At 37.1% G+C, this 20,585-nt stretch overlaps 1 protein-coding gene across 5 annotated transcripts in view; it reads right to left on the bottom strand.

The window, feature by feature from the left end:
* Positions 1-20,585, bottom strand: part of nav2a (neuron navigator 2a) — a 206,573-nt gene that overhangs the window by 184,926 nt on the left and 1,062 nt on the right. For 4 of the 5 annotated variants that reach the window (XM_082157208.1, XM_082157210.1, XM_082157213.1 and 1 more), the window contains exons 2-3: positions 19,849-20,046; positions 18,647-19,169 (exon numbers count right to left, since the gene is read on the bottom strand). In XM_082157208.1, coding sequence (XP_082013334.1) covers positions 18,647-18,883 — 237 coding nt within the window. In that variant the 5' untranslated portion in view covers positions 18,884-19,169; positions 19,849-20,046. The remainder of the gene's footprint in view (positions 1-18,646; positions 19,170-19,848; positions 20,047-20,585) is intronic. The other variant, XM_082157209.1, reaches the window with a different exon arrangement.

Genomic DNA, 20,585 nt, shown 5'->3' with positions numbered 1-20,585 from the left:
AGAAAAGTGGTTGAAAAGCATTTTAGCATCAAGTTCACTGGCACTGGAAGATATGACCATCCCTAATCGTGCAGATAAACATTCATAACTAGACAAACAGTACAAAACACACGTTTTACAAATTACTAGGTTATTAAGTCAAATTTATTTTCTAATGCAGCAATCTCCAACAATGCAATCTGATCAGAATGAGGCGCTCTGTAAAACATCTCCGTATGAATTTATGTCACCTCTGATTATGACACAATCGTTCACATGTCTCTTACAGGATGGGTGAGAACTCCTAACAGCCAATAAATTAACATAATTTTACATTCAATTACCAAGAACAATTTATAGCATTTACCAAGAGCATCCACCCCTTGATATTTGATTCAGAAGAATCTCCCTGTTATTTCTTCTCTCAGAGTGCAGAAAAAGCTTTGTCTAATTTCTAAAAGTCTTAGTTCGCCTCCATTAAAGCCAACAGAGACGCTGATCTACAACGCAGAGACAGACCCTTTAAGACATCACTCGGTTCCGTCTGTCTTGATTAATATTTGATCAGCGGAACAGGCCGGTCCTGATGCTTATTGATCTCCACTATTACCCCACGGTTATAATATCGATCAACGTTTGCAGGCGACTGCAGACACCTTCTCTCCATCTTAGAAGTAACCATCAGTTAAAAATCTCATCCGAGCTCTGGAAAATCCCAGTAAAGGATCAGAAAACACTGTGTAGAGATGAGACTCCAATTTTCCAATTAATATTCCAATAATAATGTTGCCACTTGAAGTGAAGGCTTCAAACGCGGCTCACCCAATTTAGAACTATCCCTTTTATAATAAAGCATTCATCATGGATAAATAACATGAGCAAATGTTAACCAATGCATCATGGAATCAATTTGGCCTTTAAAGCACCATTAAGGTCTGCAGTGGATTAAATCTAAGTGCATCAGAGCAGAGATAACATCTGTCATATGAGTTTTTAATTAAGCATTGTTTTCGGTTGTATTTGCAGCTAATGATGTTGGGTGTTTGTACGGATCGAAAAACCAGGCTCCCCCCATTCCTTATTCGGGTGTCCTTCTGCTGTGGAGAGCTATTAACGGTTAAGATTACAGCACTGCATCGTCCTTGAGCTCCCGGCAGGACAGCCCCTCCTTTCTGTGCTAAGACAAGCACTTCTCAGCAAGAAAATGGCCTGGATTAAGACAAGGACATGACAAACCTGTTCTGCAGATTGGTGAGGCCAAAGCCCATTGTTAAAAACTCAGAAGAGGCGTTGAGAGAACAGAAAACCCATTTGAACCCTAACCCTGAAAGGGTTTTCTATTACGGACTTAAAGGTAATACAGGCTTGGGCCATACCATGATCATGTAAACTGGTGTAAACTGCTCTGGAGATGGTGAGTGGGTGGTAAGGCTTCATTTCTCAAAGGTCTTTGAGTTCACCAGGGATGTCAGCATTAATACAGCATTAGATTTAAAAGTGGGTGTTGAGAGCAAACATATATGTGATCTTGTTCGCCCTAAGCAACATCCCACGCATGCACACATATATCACATATACAGCATACTCATAATCATGCATGCAGTCAATAAAACTAATCTCCACTGACCACGCAACAACACTAAGGTCACGTGAATCCACACTATCTGAAAACAAGTTCTGTACATTTTCTGACTACAAAAATGATGAGGGGTGGATGATTGGCAAGGAGTCTATATATCTATTTATGGCTTACATCTGGTAAGATGCGTTTTGGTTGATTGGATCAAAAGTAGATGAGGGAGACACATTCCCGTTTACACCTGGTGTTTTAATCCGTCTCATTTGTGCACTTTCAACCGTTTTTGTCCTGATTTCTTCAAGGGGTCTATGGATGGGTAAATATATGGGTTTTTTCAGATCTTTTGATCTAATGGACGAAATAAGCTCACACATTAAATGAATGTGAAAGGAGATTATGGGAACGCTGTGAGTGTGTGTTAGAAATCAGGAATGGTGAGAGAACATTGAGCTTGGTACATTTTTCATCTTCAAACCAAACTTGGGTCTCCAGCCGACAAAGTTTAAATCCCGTCTGGCTAGTGCGCTTCCCATAATTACACATTAGGTCAGTAGACGGAGAGTAGACGGTCTTTTGTAGCTGTTTGAATGTATTGGACCACATGAGAGTTTACACTACGAAAGCAATCCGGTCAAATGCGTTTTCGACTACCTCTGAAAGTGGTCAAAAGTGGACAAGCTCAAAACGTTTTAAACTCCGTTTACACTTGCATTTAGCGTCGTCCACTTGGGATCGGATTGACAAAAATACTTCTTAATACCAGGTGTAAACAGGGCCTGTCTGTTACAGTGTTGTTGTTGTTAACTAAAACATAAAATTTGTTTTCGGTAGGCCTAATTGAAATGAAGCTAAAATAAAACAAATATTAGATGAAACACTTTTAAAAAATAAATAAATGCTGCCTTGGCAACTAAACGAAATAAATGTAAGTTGAAGTAGCACAATTATTAAAACTAAACCTGAAATAAAAATGTAAAGTACAAAAAAAAAAAAAAGTAAAACTAACAAAAATACATTACAAAATTACTAATTGTTAAAGGGATACTCCACCGTTTTTTCATATTAAACTATGTTATTCCCTTAACTAAGATGAGTTGATACATACCTCTCTCATCTCAGTGCGTGGCGTGCACTTAATCGATCTGGCGCACGGTGACACTTTGATAGCTCTTAGCTTAGCCCAGTATATTCAATGGTATCTAACAGCAATGAATTTAGAAGTGACCAAACACATCAACGTTTTCCCTATTTAAAAACAGTTACACGAGTAGTTATGACACAAAATAAAACGTGGAGCTTTTCTAAGCAGGTTAAAAAGGATAACTATAATGTATGGCGGAATAGCACTTTTGGGAATACTTCGACTCGGCGCAGTAAAAAGTCACGCCTGATCCTCTTCCCACTATTGACAGAAGTGAGAGGAAGAGGATCAGGCGTGACTTTTTACTGCGCCGAGATGAAACAATGAAAACTGAACTATAAAAAATTAAAAGCTAATTTAAAAAATAAATACTACAATTGTAAACAGGACTAAAAAAAACACAGACCTGTAAGGCCTTCAAACTTTAGGCTTTGTCAAACCAATATTTTATGTTTGTCTTTCTATATAAAATAATTTCTTTGAAATTCAATTAATTTGAATGCTACTACGTTCATCTTCAAACTGCAATTCGGCATCCTGTTTGCAATTCAATTGAATTCAAATTCAGTCATTTTAAAAGGCATTCTCAATTTAATTCTGAATGGCGCACAACCCTGAATGCTGTGCGGTTGCTAAGGTGTCCTGGGTGGTTGCTAGGGTATTGCCCACCCCCAAGTCTCTATGATATTCTGGTCTCTAGATATGGCTTGGGTCTATGGGAAATGCAACTCAGTTAAGATCTCAAAAGAATTATCAATTAGAAATGAATACACTTGATTCCCAGTGGTAAACAAATGGGTTTGTTTGTGCATGTCATGAAAAATGAGATAATATCAAATCTGCAATTAATTAGAATCATTAGCATTCATCCCACCAGCACAAACAAAATGTAGATGGAGGAGCAGATAAATTATCCCCATGAATCCAGAGAAACGCTCATTTATCCCTGAAAACAACAGTTACTGCAATCTGTAAATGTATAAAAGTTTAAGTATCCTGCTAATGCATTCAATAAACCATATGGTCAAGAAACCAACTGTGGACATGTTGGGCGGAAATCAAGGGGCTTCAGGCGACAGCACCAATGGCGCTCACGGTTGTGTGATCAATAGCAGCAGAATGTGAATATTGATTATGTGTGTGTTTTATGAGGAGGAGGGTTACAGGCCGTTGGGGGTTGGAGGTAATGAGAATAGAATGGAGCTCATGTGAAGGCAGTAAGGGGGTTACTGTAGCTAATTAATCCCCCGTGTGTTGTCTTTTGACTGCTCCATATGTGATACTTTCAGTTACTCGCTCTCATCTGGGGAAATTCCATCAATTACAGGATTTGGGTAGAGGAGCAATCCCCAGGGAAAGGGATTCTGGGTGAAGCATGCCAGAGGAGATCACATATACACGCACAGATGCTCTACAGGAGTAATGGACCGGATGAAAGTAGGTGAACAGGGAACACCTGCCAAGAGGCAACTGGAATTTGGATCAGGTTAGAGAGGTCACAGGTGCTTTATGAAGGAAAACTCAATCTCAAGCTCTGACTTCATGCAAAACTCGCATGCAAAAATCTAGACCAATTCACAAAGGACAGCATGAACTGGTATTCACAATGCATTTACCTTCTTTAACATGACATATTTCAAAGAAACAAACTGAATATTCAGCAAGAAATAATGTGTCAGCCATTCAAAAACAGCTTAACAACGTTTTAAAAGTGCTACTCAGGATGTTTGAAAAAATTCAAGACAATTTGAAAATATATATCGTTCAAAAGTTTGGGGTCAGTAAGATAAAATAAATAAATAAAAAGACATAAATTAATATGTTTATTCAGCAAGGATGCATTAAATTGATAAAATGTGACAGTAAAGACATTTATAATGATACAAAAGATTTATTTATTTTCAAATAAATGCTGTTCTTATAATCATCAACAAAATCCTGAAAAAATTGCATCACCCTTTCTACAAAAGAATTAAGGAGAAACACAACTGTTTTTAATATTGCTAATAATACAAAGTGTAATGACTGTTGAAAATTCAACCTTGCCATTATGAGAAAAAAAAATACATTTAATAATGCATTAAAATATTAATATTATCATATATTATCATATATTGAATAATATATAAAATAATATAAAAAAGGGCATTTTGCACCTTTTTTGTGTTCTACGGAAGAATGTCAGAAATAACTAAACAATGACAAAATCTGAATTTTTAAGTGAACTATTCCTTTAACATATTCTTATATTCTAACATAATCTAAAGTATTTTAAGTCCCACATCTACCCTGTATTACTACACTTAGACACCAACAAAGGAGGGGCAGCTTTAACAGAAGGATTTTAATGGATTTACCCATAAATGCTTCTTTCTAGACACAGGAATCAATGAGTGCTTTTCAAGCCCGTCTGCAACATGAGTATCTGGCCCACAGGTACGACCTCTCAAGGTTCCCACTCATTCACATTCAAACAAATACACACTCCCACTCCAGCAGAGGTGCATTATAATGCTGCACGTCTCTCAGGTAGAACAGAGGTCAATGGGTGACGGGAAATCATTCAGTGATTCATTCCACCTCTTTCTCTGTAGATTACATGGTGGAGGGAGCTCACACAAACGGCTGTGATAGGGGTGAACAGGGAGGAAAAACAACATCTGAAATGGAAAATCTAGGAAAAGCAGAACAGAAAATTCTACAGATGGGTAGAGTCTCACATAAGAGTAAATGCTCATATCCAATGCTTTGGAATACAGACCTAAGGCTGGTTTCTGTTTTAAAGAAGACACTCAACAGATTATTGAAGAAGGGAAAGCAGCTTAAAAAATTGTGTGAATTTCATTAGGAGATATATGACGAAAAAAGCATGTTTCCCCATGACTAAGACGATGACGAGACGACACTAAACGATCATTAAATTATCATTAACGGTCATTAAACGATAACTGTGACTATATCAACAGGCGATATCGTTAATGAAAAAAGACAAGACTAAAATGTAGTAAAAAAAGAAAAATTTTCCAAATTCTCACTTTGTTTTTGTAGGAAAAAAAAGAGGACAAAATATTACAGATTGTTTTTAACAAGCCCCAACTACGAGCTTTCATTCTTGCGGTTGCCAGATGTCAAGAGTTTAAATCCCCAAACAGAGTGTTTCTCTTGATACATGTTCTGCCCTGTGTTTTACTTAACCTTTGTAATCTGGCAACCATGCGCACCTGCTCTCTCTACACTGTGGAATCTGAAATGGATGATCTGAAAACACTGACAAACAACTAAACCGGAGTTTAGTGATCTCCACTGAGATTTTCTGCTTAAATGAAGTGTCATTCGGTCAGTCTGTTCCTTCACAAGCCGCTTGTGCTGTTTGCTGCCACTAAATCTATGATCAAAGTCAAACCTTCTGTGATGAACTGTAATAAATCTAAACATGAATCTCGACTAGGCCTTGTTTGTGATTGTGGTTGCTGAATTAATGCACTTCTGCAGCTCTGTGTGACAATACAAAGTCTTTCCTCTTGTTTTAATATAAAAAAACATGAATGTAAGTTAGAATTATCGGAATTACTAATAGGAATTTTTTCACTGTTTTAATTTTTGAGAGAAGTTTCTAGCTTTACCAGTTTTCATAATGTAGAGTGTATGTTAATTTTTATGATAAATAGCCTATAATAAACCAGGAAACTAGATGAGGTAAAATAAACCATGCGTATGAGTTGATATTCTCTTGATTTCTGCATATGTGATTACTTCTGATGAAATGTAAAAATAAATGTCCTTAAATGACAACAATCGTTAGTTACAATTGTAATTTTGAGCAAAATAATCATATTTAACCATTATGCAGCATGATGAAAATGTGACCCAAGTTTTCATTAACTAAAACTAGACTAAAAATGACAGACATTTAGTCGACTGAAACTTGAAAGTTGATATCACAAAAATGTGATAAAAAAAACCTTGGTTTCGACTGAAACTTGACTAAACAAAAACAGGACAAGGTTGACTAAATATGATAAAAACTGTATATTTGACACAGGACTAAGTCTAAATAAAAAGAATAGCTGACAAAATTAATACTATTCAAAAAAACGAAAGTGTGGAAAAGTTATAGAAGTTTACGTTTACTGTGAAGCAAATGTACTGAATAAAAAAGAAACATAAAACAAAATAATTTGGGGTCTAAAGATGCTACAAAGCTATATGTCCAACCAAATTGTGTTCCAAATTTGAAGTTGATATCACAAAAATGTAGCCCACTAAAAGGTTTTAAGGTACCATTTTCATGGTAACGCAATGCTAAATTTCCAAATGTTTTTACAGGATGAATTTTGAGTGTTTAAGCTTTGGAATGATACCTAATTTATGATGATTACTAAAATATCAGAGAGAGAAAGAAGATAATAAAGCATCAGGTCACTGACAGTTCACTCACCCTCATGTCATTCCAAACCTGTATGCATTTCTTCATTATGTGGAACACAAAAGAAGATATTTTTGTGTTTTTGTTCCCTTTCCCTTAAAATTAAGCATCTAGTTTTGAACAAGACAAGAGTGATAAATGTTGCTAAAAGTACCAAAGTAAACATCAAGAGAGATTTATGTTATTCCAGCATAAGAATCGATATATGTAACTACGCAGAAAATCTATAAGGATTTCATACAATGGAGAGAAAACATGTAACCGCTTTTCCATTTGGCTTGAAAAAGGCCAGCAAAGCCTGTGCCATTGCTCATTGTCACCTCGGCAAACCCATTTCCCAGCAGCCCTGAAGGAAACTGCGGTTCGAAATTTTTTACACAACACACGTCACATCGCGCTCAGACACACGGACGCACGTGCACGCCGCCCTGACCTAGAGCAATAACTCCGGGTTTTCCGTGAAGTGCCTTCCCGTGTTCTCCTTCACCGCCTCTCCCCACCCCTCTTTGTCCCTGTGCTTGTCTGTAGCTTTTCCGATTAGGATTCAGTACTCAAACCCGCTCTTCCAAACGGTGGCAGAAAAAACGGGATTCTCCAGCTTCACACTCCAGGTTACACATGGCTAGAGAGGGAAAAGACGCCTTTATCCTTCGTTATCACTGGGAAAGCTCCCAGAGTGTAAAATTGAATTTTGATGAGATCATGTGCCGTGCCACAGCCGAGGGGAGACATTAGGGAAGAGTTTGGGAAGTGGATGAGGGCTTAAAGGAGAATACTGAAGCAGGTACCATATATCAGCAGCGTCGCAGCCCCCTGCGCTAGAGACTGAAGATAACAGCCTCAAAAACAGCTTCCAGGGACTCTGGGAAGGCAGTCCATCCTTGTGCTGATGTGGAGAGAACTGTTAGTGGAGATCAGCAGGAGAGTCTCGCCTCGGGCTTGTTTGGGCGGATGTGCTGTGATGAATGACAGAATACATGGCTATTTGTCTCCGTGCACAAAATCTCATTTACCATTAACATTGTGTTTACCGGAGCCTGGATGCCAGTAACAAAGACCCTTTGAAAGGTCACACAATAAATTAAAATTGGGAATAACACTCCTGCCTACACTATGACGGGAATTTCATAAGCCGATGAAACACCCCAGATACGCACAAAAACGTGTAATGTCTGTCAACCAACAGTCCATTCACAGTATCTCTCAGAAAATCTACATGATTTACAGTTCATGCCATCTTAAGGGGATTGCACTGTTTTTGCGAATACAGATGGCATATAATAATCTGATTAATCCTGTAAGAACATGCATGGCTTGTCAAGTCCATTATGAGTCTCCGATATCCAGAATGTCCAACTGATGGCTCAAATCCGTGGTTTATAGCAGCAGCACAGTGAGACTCTTGAAGGTTGTATCCAAGATCTAAGCGCTAATGTAGTTTAATTAAAAGACGTAGATGAGACCTACAGATTCAAGACTGGTCACGCTCAGCTTCAACCTTCCAACTGGGCCTGACCACCTGTCCCTCCGTGAGGAAGAAGAGGGACTGACAGATGGTGTCAGAGAGTCAGAAGCCGGTTTTTCCACTCTCCACCCTCACGTCACATTCAGCGGCTCATCAGTGCCACCTGCCCTGACCGACAAAAACACTTTCCCCTCACTGACGTTGTTCATGGAGAATCCAACAGACCAGGATGAAAAGAGGTCTCCTGCACTTCAAAATGAAAGACATGGGGGCAAAAATCCCACATATTATGTGTTTTTGTTTTATGAGTTTAAGCAATATCACACAAGCAAGAATTCTGTTCGTCCCAAACTGATCGCAATTGCAAATGTGATACTGATTTGATAAAACAGTTGAGTTAATTGAACCTTTTAGACAAAATATAGTCAGTATTGTCTGTTTTTGCTCTATTTTGCTGACTAAAATGGCTTCAAACAGATCAACAACAGAACCGTTGTGCATCTACAGTGAAAAGATGGCTTTTCTTGATACTGATTTAATTTGACTGGTAACAACCATTATTTTAATTGAATTTATTGATTAAATGTAAGAATTTCACATAAAAGATGATGCATATATCTAAGAGGGAAAATATCACCCCTTAATGGAAAAGTTAAATTAACTGTACAGATATGAAAAGTAGGAAAAGCTTAGATGGCACAACCAGCCAAGGTACTTTAGCACAAAAACATACTCAGCAAAATACAGTCTAATTATCTTTATTGCTAAAATCCCAGAAGATAGATATACCTGCATTAGCAGTGGTGGTTCACAACATGTTTCATGTGGCGGTCCACTTCAACAGTAAAAGAAAAAATATGGACCAGCAGCAAAAATCAAAACAATTACTTATTTTAAGAAGCGTTTGAGTTTAAACAGCCTCAGATTTACTGATTCATAATGTGTTTTTTTACCAGATTGCTGTTTTGCTCTCATTTCACTAAAATGAACCAGAATACTTTTAGCTGACGAACCTGCTGTAAATAAGCCAACTTTTCATTAGCTTATAGATGTTGGACCTAACACTTATATTCACAATTACATCACTGACACGAATGAGACTCCTTTTTTACAAATTAAATGTTACACAATCCGTGTATTAATTGCAACTGGTTGATTAATCATTGGTGTTTTTGGTCAATTATAATGATTTATCTAGTTTTTAAAATCAGTCATTCAACTAGCTGACTACTTGAAACCCTTCACGGACCACAGTTTGAGAACCAATGGTGTTATAATACCTTGTACTGTGCTGTACTTTAACATACTACAAGACAGCACTTAACCATACTAAAGTATACTATACCACACTTTGTAGCTTTAATACAATACTGTACAAAAATAATGCAAACAGCAAGCTAGAACAAAATAATCAGGAAAACATTCACACAAAATCCTGTTAAGACTAAAATATGCTGTGTGATGTTAAATTATACAATAGACTGTGGCATCCTAATCAACGTTGTAATGTAACTGTATACAAAAATACACTATAATACAATAGACATCATTGCACTAGTAGGCCTGTCACGATTATGAATTGTGTACTGACGATTAATTATTGTGTGATTAACGGATTAATTTAATTCAGTTTTGCTCATCACAGTGCAAGCATGTTATTTTCTGTGTGTTTTTCTTGGAATTGTATGTAATATAATACAATTTACTTCAATGTTGTAAAGATTTATGTTTATATAACTAGTTAATATAATATAATGTACTATAATCTAATATAATGAACTATATGATATAATATAAAGTATCATGTCTCATTAAACCCATAAGAAGGAAGACCTTTTAATATCTTTGTGTTCTTAAGAACAGTGTTTTTTATTGTGTTTATTCTTTACTACTACCAGAGATTGTGACTATCTCCACACCGGAGAAGCAGACACAATATCACACATTTTATGGCATTTTTTTAACCACTTAAATTTCCCTTATTTGGATGACAGCATGTAATTGAAATAAAAGTGAAACTGCACAATTATCGCAATCTTGTATAATTGCAATAAGATCAAATAACCATAATCAGATTAATCAATAATTGCCACAGGCCTACATTGCACTACAGTACAAATACTACACTATGATCATAATACAGTGCGTACTATCATCATACCATAGCATCAGTCAGAAACCTTATGTCTCGTCTCACATCTCTGCTGGCAGGGAGCAAGACCTTCCTCTACGGATGAAGAGTTCCACGCAGGAGTTATTGAGATGAATTGTCAAAGAGGTGTAAAGAAAGAGCGTAGCACACACTTCTCATCTCCAGTGGAGAAACTCTGGCAGGGGGAAGGGGAAGAAAACCTGATTACGGTGATAATGGCTGGCTGTAAATAAAGAGGCTGCGACAGTCATTTTTCAATGTGCTTTCCAGCCTCACTGATATTATGTTCAATTAGGCTCAGATATTTCTATCATGGCCCAGTGGAAAACGATCAGTCAAGGCTGTCAGCAGTCTCTCTCGCTCGCTTTGCATCTCTGGGAAGCAAGCCAACATTACTAAATAAAGGTGCACACACAGAGAGATATAATGTTCAAAATGGCAATTACTGTCTTTGATGCAGTTTTAGCACTCCAGTTAAATCTGTAATAGTCAGAACATTACAGTAAGGAAAGAGATATGGCTTGCTCGGCATATCCCATGCAAAAGTAACAGGAAGTAAAAAGGCGATATGTCCAAAAGAATATATGTTTTTAGGATAAATAATCAGCGGGGCAAATAGCACGATGATTATTTTTGATTAATCGAAATAAGCAGAAATCGTTATGACGATTAAAATACAATTAATCGTGCGGCCCTATACCCAAGGTCAATATACAAAGTAAATATTTTCCAGATAACATTTTAATAATTTGTCACAACAAAAGCAAATTACTTCATTTAGAAAAAAACACACATAATATACCACTTCTTATCATAATAATTAAACATTTATTATATTCATATTTAAAGGTACACTATGTAACTTTTTTTGTTCAAAATGAACTACATTTAAACAATGAGTTAATAAATTATTAATCCTTCTTCCAAAACATGTTAAAACAATTTGTCTTACCCTGATTCACTATGGTAATATTATAAGCAGTGTTGGGGGAAGTTACTTTAAAAAGTAACGCATTACAATATTGCATTACTCCCAAAAAAGTAACTAACAAAAAAAGTTTTATTTTTGCCAAATGTAAAGGCCCTTTCATACCAAAAGTGAAATAATAAACGTCAGGCTGAAGGAAATGCATATTCACGCCTGTACAGTAGAGGGCGCTGCTCAAACTTTCAGCTGTGCTGCCATTCTGGATTAAAGAACAATAGGATACAGGAGAAGGAAGTTCAACACTCTTATTCTAAAGTAATTTTTGCTTATTAGTATGGTTGAATTGGATCATTGAAGGTCAGCAGCAAATACATTGGTTAATAAAGTGAGATTAAATGCATAAAATATATTTGTGTAATTTAATATAGTGAATTATAAAAGTTTTACATAAAATTCTGAGATTGCATTTGACTCTTTTTATTCGTTTTGAGGAATAATTAATGTTTTTGTCCAAGTGAAATGAGTAAATGCATGTTCACATTTATTCTAGAACTAAAATAACCATCATGTTCACACAGCGCACACAACACCTCACTTTATTTCTCTCAACATGGGGACAGGAGAGCTGTCAGTCAATAAATGTGAAAAAGTAACTAGCGTTACTTGTTTGAAAAAGCTTATTAAAGCTCTCTTAAAGCTTAGATATTTTGTTGTAAATTGAAAAAGTAATGTGTTACTTTACTAGTTACTTGAAAAAGTAATCTGATTACGTAACTCGAGTCACCTGTAATGAGTTACCCCAACACTGATTATAAGAGTTTATATTTTAAAGATTTTATGATTTTCGCAGGAAACTGTGTACATGTCGCTAGAGAAAAGTTGCTCCAGCTACTTTGTGTTTGGTGTTGGAGTGGAATAAGTTAGTTGTCACAACGAACGAGAAAGGTTGACATGGAGCCGCTAAATCTCCAACCTCCGGGGAATCACACGTTTAAAAATAAAAAAAACGTGCAGATCAGAGGAGAGTCTGCTGGCCAGAAGAGAACAAGACAGAGCTCCGCAGACGTAATAAAACAAAAACCAACATTAGCTTGGCTTTTCACAGATGGAGAGAACTGAGGGATTTGAAATGTTGTAAAAGCGAAGCGGAGATGTGTTTTTATTACTCAACAGGTGAGTAATGTATTTTATTGAACGATAAATTGCCATATGTCGCTCTCTAACAGAGTTCATGGTAAAGCATTATCTGTTGTGAAGGGTCATTTCATTTTGGTTGTTGTAGCTGTGCTGGAAGTACCGTGTCTATTAATGGGTAAAGCTACAGTAACGTCTTCAGCCAGTCAGCTTGAGATCCTATCCATCTAAACTGGTTATATCTCTTAAGTCTAGTAATGAATGTTTTATGAACAGTGGATAAACATATTCATCCACACAGTCACACAGAGCCGAAGCACAACCAAAACAATCTTCTGCAAAATGCATGCAGTTTTGTTTTTTTAACCGCTGGAGGGCCAAAAGTTGCAAGTGTACCTTTAATTAGAATTTTTTTTTTTATAAATGAGTTAAAAAATACATAGGCTACATATGGAAGGGAGATCATCATATTTGGGGTTATTTGGCATCAAAAACATTCAAAACACCATTAGCTCTCTTTACTGTCAAAATTATCCCAAAGAGTATCAATATCAAAGAAATGGCAGTGGCCTTAATAAGTCAAAAACACATATGCACTTTAACACTTCACACACTTTTATAACACTTTTATGACTCAAAGTGAAGACGATCAAAACAAACAGTCATGTCAACAGCTCAGGCACAAACACACAGGTTTCTCATCCTCCTAATGAGAGCGATCTGATGTCCAAGATGTCACAGCCAAACAGTTTGATGTGCAATTAGTGTCACTCTTCCATTCCCTTTAGCACAGGGAATCTCTCCCAACTCCCAAGCATGATTCAGAAGAAAAACACATGCAACTTTTCAATCTGTCAAAGCTTTTTCCCTGTTCCATCTAGAATCTTAGTTCCTAAAAAGCAATATTTGAAAATTTTTGAACATTTATTTGTTCATAATTTGTTCACCTGTTAACTCTCCTAGAATGTTTAATAAGCCGTAAGATATTGAAGGGATAGTTCACTCAAAAATGAAAATTCTGTCATAATTACTCACCCTCATGTTGTTCCAAACCCGTAAGGCTTTGGTTCATCTTTGGAACACAAATGAAGAACTTTTTGATGAAATCTGAGAGCTTTCTGTCCCTCCATCGACAGCTTCGCAACTGACACATCGACGCTTCAAAAAGTTCATAAAGAGATCGCAAAAAATGATCCATATGAATTGAGCGGTTTAGTTTCAATATTTGAAGAGAAATGTTTTGTCCCCCCCATTGCTGTCAATGGAGGGACAAAAATCTCTCAGATTTCAACAAAAAGATCCTCATTTGTGTTCCGAAGATGAACGAAAGTCTTACGGGTTTGGAACGACATGAGGGTGAGTAAATGATGACAGAATTTTCATTTTTGCGTGAACTATCCCTTTAAACAGAGTCTTCAGCCAAAACTACTCAAAATAGTGAAGGAAAGATAACAGCACTTGCTGGCTCTGTCAGTTTCCACTGTGTGTGGCCTCAACAAACACAGCCTTTGGTCTAGTGTACACTACTGACACAGTAGCCATGTCAACCAATTTCAAAAATAGGCAAATTCAATAAGATTAAATTCTGCTCTTTTATGCACACATTAGTGTAAAAATGACCCTTTTCATGTTAGATTAGGGTGTATTAACACTGGGAAAATCCGCTAGTTCACTTGCTTTGGTCCGGACCAAATACAATGTTGAATTTGAAATTTGTCAACAAAACCACACGTGTGCTAGGTCATCCATTCATTGGACAGAAATTCAAACCGTACCAGAGTTCGTTTGGAACCGGACCGAGACCACCTCTTCAGCTGGGTCTCGGTCTCGGTACGGTCGTTTGGTCCGCACCCGAGTGCGATTGCTGTATTCCCACCTGTCCAAAAGATCCGGGGGAAAGAACTTGAGTTCGATTCAATTGAACCAAACAAGACAGGTGTGAACACACCTTTAGTTTCAAAAGGTTCAGGTTATAAAAAAGGTTGTCTGAGTACTGACTGTTTGTGAAATTAACCATTACAAAAGGAAAGAGCTAAGGTTCTTCAGCAATCAGAAAGTCAGTAAGTGTCAGTGGTTGATAAAACAAGCACAAGATGAACCTGAGAGTCTGAAAAATCTATAATTTAACAGATTGTTCCTAATAATATAATCAAATTATAATTACAATTATTTAAGTACAAGTACGTTTTAACAACGTTTCAAACTACATTTTAAAATTCCATCAAATTTAATTGGAATACGAATCACATAAACTGAAATGGTCCATTCCCTTGTTCCATCAAGATTTATACAAAATGTTTTATTAAGCTCTAGCTTTTTTACTCATTTAAAAATCTTAAAATATGTAAGGATTTTCCAATTAAATTTGATGGAATTTTACTATGCAGCAATTGATATTCGTAAATCTTGATAAAAAAAATTGAGTGTACTTACTTACTGCTTTTTGTCCTAAGGAACTGTATACTACAACAAAACTACTTGTCCCTTCATTACAGATTTACATATCACGAAAACATGATTGAACCCTTAAAATTACAGACAAAAACCGTAGACCAATATTGCACACCAATACAATCAAGAGTAACCTTTTTTGGGACCAAAAAAATAATTTGATGCCATAATGGACATTCAAAAGTAGCCAATAATTTAGACAAATAAATGCAGGGCTGCATAAGGCAGCGAAGCATTGAGATCAATGGAAATGCAATAGCTAACCATTAAAATACCATTGTGTTTTTGCAGTGAGAATTGAAGAACATATGCAGAAAACACCAAGCAAAACAAAGCAATGAAACATTCATGAGAATATATGAAGACGCCACTCAATATAAGCCACTATGCTTTTTCAATTATACCCATTTCATTAATGTATTTCATCCTCTTCATTGATTCACCCCTCCTGCTGTCAATGAATAGAGGACTGGAGTTCAGTGGCTCTTTGTCATTACTAGGCCCTAATCTAAAATTCATAGCTTCACATTGAAAAAAATGATGTAAGCTTCACCTCAGCGAGCAATTCCAGAATGAAGTGCATTACCTGCGACTCTCCCAGGAAAAGTCATTTGATGAACACACGTAATCAAAAAATCAGGGCCAATAGTAGAGAGAAAATCCAATTAACCAAAGCAGGAGCAGCTCTCTCAGGAAAATCTATATAGCATGAGGTAATTGGGAAACACCTAGCGTCAGATCCAGGGAGACCCCTGTTATTCCACAAACAATGGATCGTATATAGCAGACGGATAGACCTATTCAAAACCACTGGTTTCAATTAACAGAAACTATTGTGCAATGCAAAATATCGTGTCACATTCATACTGAACACATTTCTGATTCATATCATCCTTTGGATAACTTGAATATGCAATTAGTTACTTGATTTTTGGTCTTTATGCCAACGATCTTCTTGATGTCACGGTGTGTGTTCGACTCAGTGAAGGCGTATGTCCTGACAAGAGTTCATCATGCTGGAAAATTGGAAAACAGCAGCTGTGCTTTTTGCTACTTTAATTAATTCATGTTCGACTAGAATCCCAGGTGATCAATTTTGCATATCTAATCGAGTCAAACCAAAGAGGACGATGGAAAAAAAAGCCATCCACCACCAAGCATTTCAGTCAAATTAGTCTGTATACTTTAATAGTCCTTCAAGACTCTCCTTTAAGTCTGGGCGAGAAACCAAAATGCCCCTAAAGGATCCAGCTGGGCAACCAGGAAGCTCAAGCCTCATCTCTTCGCTTCACGCTAGGATTTACACCAAGCAAAACATGTCATACTTGGAGAGGCAAGCAAACGGGTATCCGTTTACACGTAAAATCTGATTCCCAAAGACGGAAGTGAAACATGGGCCTTGAGGAATCTCTAAGCCAATTAGCTCAGCTCTTGAGAGCACAATGTAAGGGGCGAAACTGGATCGGATCGGATGCAAAGAACACTCAGGTTTGTGAGGACTGCCCTAAAGTTATTGTGCATTACTAGCTGTTTATTAGTTTCATTTATCATACAACTTGCATGACTGGTAATCTGCACTGAGAGCCTTGGTAAACCAAGGATTTCAAAAAAAAAGAAAAAAAAAGCAAATTACACTCTTACATTAACACCGAAACTCTGGCATCGTTTTTCTCACGCTTCACTGCTATAAAGCCTAACATTTTCCACAAGCTTTGTGGTCAGCACATGCATTTGCAAGCAGTCATAAAGTAGACACACAAATCTCAACACAAGTCAATTAAGCGGCCATTGCACCTGGTGCTATGCTATTGGGCCATATGCCAAGGGACGTGCACGGCCTCAGCTGACCATAAATCACCGGATAATGTGCAGCATGGCCAAGGTGAAAGTGTTCCAAGTTTCTCCCTTAGCATTCAAATAAAACTGTATTGCCAGGTTTCACAGACAAGGCTTAGATTAAGCCGGGATTAGGCCTTAGTTTAATAAGGACATTAAAGTAGCTTTTATAAACGTGCCTTAGAAAAAACATTACTGGTGTGTATTCCAGAAAGCACGGTTATCTTTACCGTCAAACATGCACTGAACTCTCGGTTGATAAAAGGGATAGTTCACCCAAAAATTTAAATTATCCCTTGATTTACTCACCCTGAAGTCATCCTAGGTATATATGACTTTCTTCTTTCAGACGAATACAACCGGAGTTATATAAAAAAAAAATGTCCTGGCTCTTCCTAGCTTTATAATGGCAGTGAATGGCTCTATTGGATGGCTTCAGGGTGAATAAATCATAGGCTAATTCAAATTTGTGGGTGAACAATCCCTTTAAACCAAACCTTGCTTACTCGAGGTTATGCTGGTTCCAAAAACGTGTCTGGGAGAAAGTTCATCCAACCCAGAATATGTTAACGGTTAACACACCAGACATTCTCAACAGAGCGACGAATCGACGAGTCGCCATGGAAACGGACGTTAAGAAACTTCTTTTGTTAAATGCAGATTTACATAGTGCCTATTTGCTGGTTGTGCAATCATTTTTCAATCTTTTCGTTTAATAATCTTTAATCACTGTGAATAGAACTATAACGTTTGTTTGATGCTAATTATAAAAAGAAAGACTGATTAAACTAAATAACAGTCTGTGATTGTAAAGATAACTTGGCTGTATAAGTTGTTGTTTTTTTGTCATTTTGCTTCCACATTGCTTGAAAGGAAAGATATACCGTATATCATCTCATATATGTCTTTTATTATAGAAAATCGCTATATCGATTTTATTATATCGCTATGCTACATTATAGCATAGAAAACGTCCTGTTGAAAAAAAAAAAAAAAGATGATCAAAGATGTGTGAGATGAGAATTACATAGTTATATATTATAATAAAACTAACATTACCTTGTAACATTACCTGAACAGAACAGAAGCTGCTCTGGAGTAGGTTATGTTCAGAGAGTAAGTGCTATGGCTACTTGCATACCCTGAAAGTTGCCTCCGTTTTTGGAACCGTAAATTGAGATTATCCGCTTACTACCTTAAACATACTGGGTATGTCACATAACCTGCTTTCTGGAATACCCCCCCCCCCCCCCCCCCAAGACAATGGCACTGACATATTTTTAGATATGCCAGTGCAAGTTGCATTCAGTTAAAACAGCTCAAACATGCATTTTAGTCAAAGACTAGGCTTAAGGCTTGTCTGTGAAACCAGGAGTAAATGATTGAAATGCTGCAAACAGCGACTGAAGAATCAAATCCAGGCACAATCCTAGTATCTGGAAGCTGAATATACAAAAGCATATTAGGGGCATTTAGGAAAATAGGCAGCTTTGGGAGTGGGAGTTTTGCTCTCCTCGAAAAGTAAGATATGAGTATCTCTAATCGAAACACTCACCTTTTTCTGATCATCCAGACCATGAACTACCTGCTTCCGCTTTTGAGGCTGAGATGTAGACGCCTCGGCTCCCGACTCAGACATCTTCCTAAAACACTCCTTGAAGTATCCACGGCACTTCTTCAAATAAAAATCCAACGCTCTCAGACCTGCTCCAGTGTTCCCGAATCCAAAGTCCCTATGCAACCGAGCTAATTCCCTTTGCCACAGTAGTGTCCATTCATTCGTGCGATTCATTGAGTCTGGGGCAGGACAGACGTGCGATCACACCATGGTGCATCCCCTCAGATGAAGCCCAGCACGGCTGCTCTGTGACAGGCATCGGGAAGGGGGGAAGGGCCCCTGTGACCAGCAACCCCAACTTCATAATTACACATTTCGGTATTCACAAAGTCATTTTCCCGATGAGCTGAAATCTTTCAAATGACATAGTGCCATAATCTTGCAGCTTTACATCACAGTCGGTTCTTGTAAAATCCTCCAAATCCAGAGATCGAGGTACTTTCGCTCCAGACTTGGTCTTCTTTACATAATCAGGTGCATGTGTGACAGAAGAAAACAAGACAAAGCAAACTTAATTTAATTTTTTATATAAAAAGAACTAAGTGAGGGCAAAATAACTGTTAAACTTCAAGAGTATTGATTAAATGTTTAAACTAAATACGGTACAAGCAATTTGTCATATTATTAGATGTTCAAGTGCATTATATTGTGTTCTGCTGAACAACGCGAGCTTGCAAACGATGACATTTATTTAATGTAATTATATTATATCACAATTCATATTAGGGCATCCAATTTATAACAAACGTGTCTAGATAAACTTTCTAACCCTAGAACTGACATATTGGGCAAGTTGGATTTTCGGGAACAATACGTAAGCCGCGACACACAAACAAATATTTATTTGAAGAATAGTTTTTAAAATACTTAAAAACATTATGACATTTTTTCACAATCCATGCATATGGATAAAGACTCTTAATTTAAGAAATCATATATATGCCATCATCAAGCAACCCCTCCTTCACAGCGCTCGCATTGTAGTCGAGATCCTTTGGTTTTTAAGTGATTTAATATAAAAATGTAACATTGCACAACAATTAAAACCGCGAAGCTTATAGATGAGGTTTGATTAAACATATTTTACACCGAGCATCTACTTAATGACGATAGAACAGAAGATAAAAGAGACAACTCACCCCAAACAGGAGCGCTGGGTGTCCGCTGAGGGATGCGGAGCAGCAGTGAGTGTGAGTGAGTGCACGCGGGACCAGCGCGCGCTACAGCAGCTTCAATCCATCACATTACGTCATTCCGCGCACACTAGGCTTCTCTCGCCGCTTCATACCGGTGAACGTCTCCATGGAAACGTCAACAGCGAATACGCACAGTGTCACCTAGCGGCAAATAAAGGCGGTGTTGGTAGCGATATATCAACAACAAACAATAGCATGATAATTCTAGATTGGTTTAATATTTAAAAGTTAGATTTCATACTGTTGATTGCGAAAACAAAATGTTTAATTATATATAATAATATATATTAATAATAATAACAGATAATTATACTGACAACCAGAGCCTAAAAGTAACTTTTTTGCGCCACCTGCCAATGGCCGTTGACTTTAGAAAATGTACCGGCCATAAATATATTTTACCGGCTATGAAACTGTTTTTGCAAAAACAGGCAGTTATGACACCAACATTTTAGATGCCAGTGAAAAAAATTACAATTATCTATTCCAATTTCGAGACCATGGCTAAAACCACTAGCCCAATGTAAATTGAAAACATTCAAGTAAACAGTCAGAAATAAAATAAGAACAAGAAATCAAATTACAAACACAAATAAATACATTATAACAAAGATACAAATGAAATAAACAGTGCTTTTCGGGTAGGTCTAACAAGTTTTCAGGTACAGAATTTTAATAAA

This window comes from Leuciscus leuciscus (genome assembly GCF_965113295.1).
Source record: "Leuciscus leuciscus genome assembly, chromosome: 2".
Lineage (NCBI taxonomy): Eukaryota > Metazoa > Chordata > Actinopteri > Cypriniformes > Leuciscidae > Leuciscus > Leuciscus leuciscus.
The sequence above is the reverse complement of the archived record's forward strand: the minus strand, read 5'-3'. Positions and strand labels throughout refer to the sequence as shown.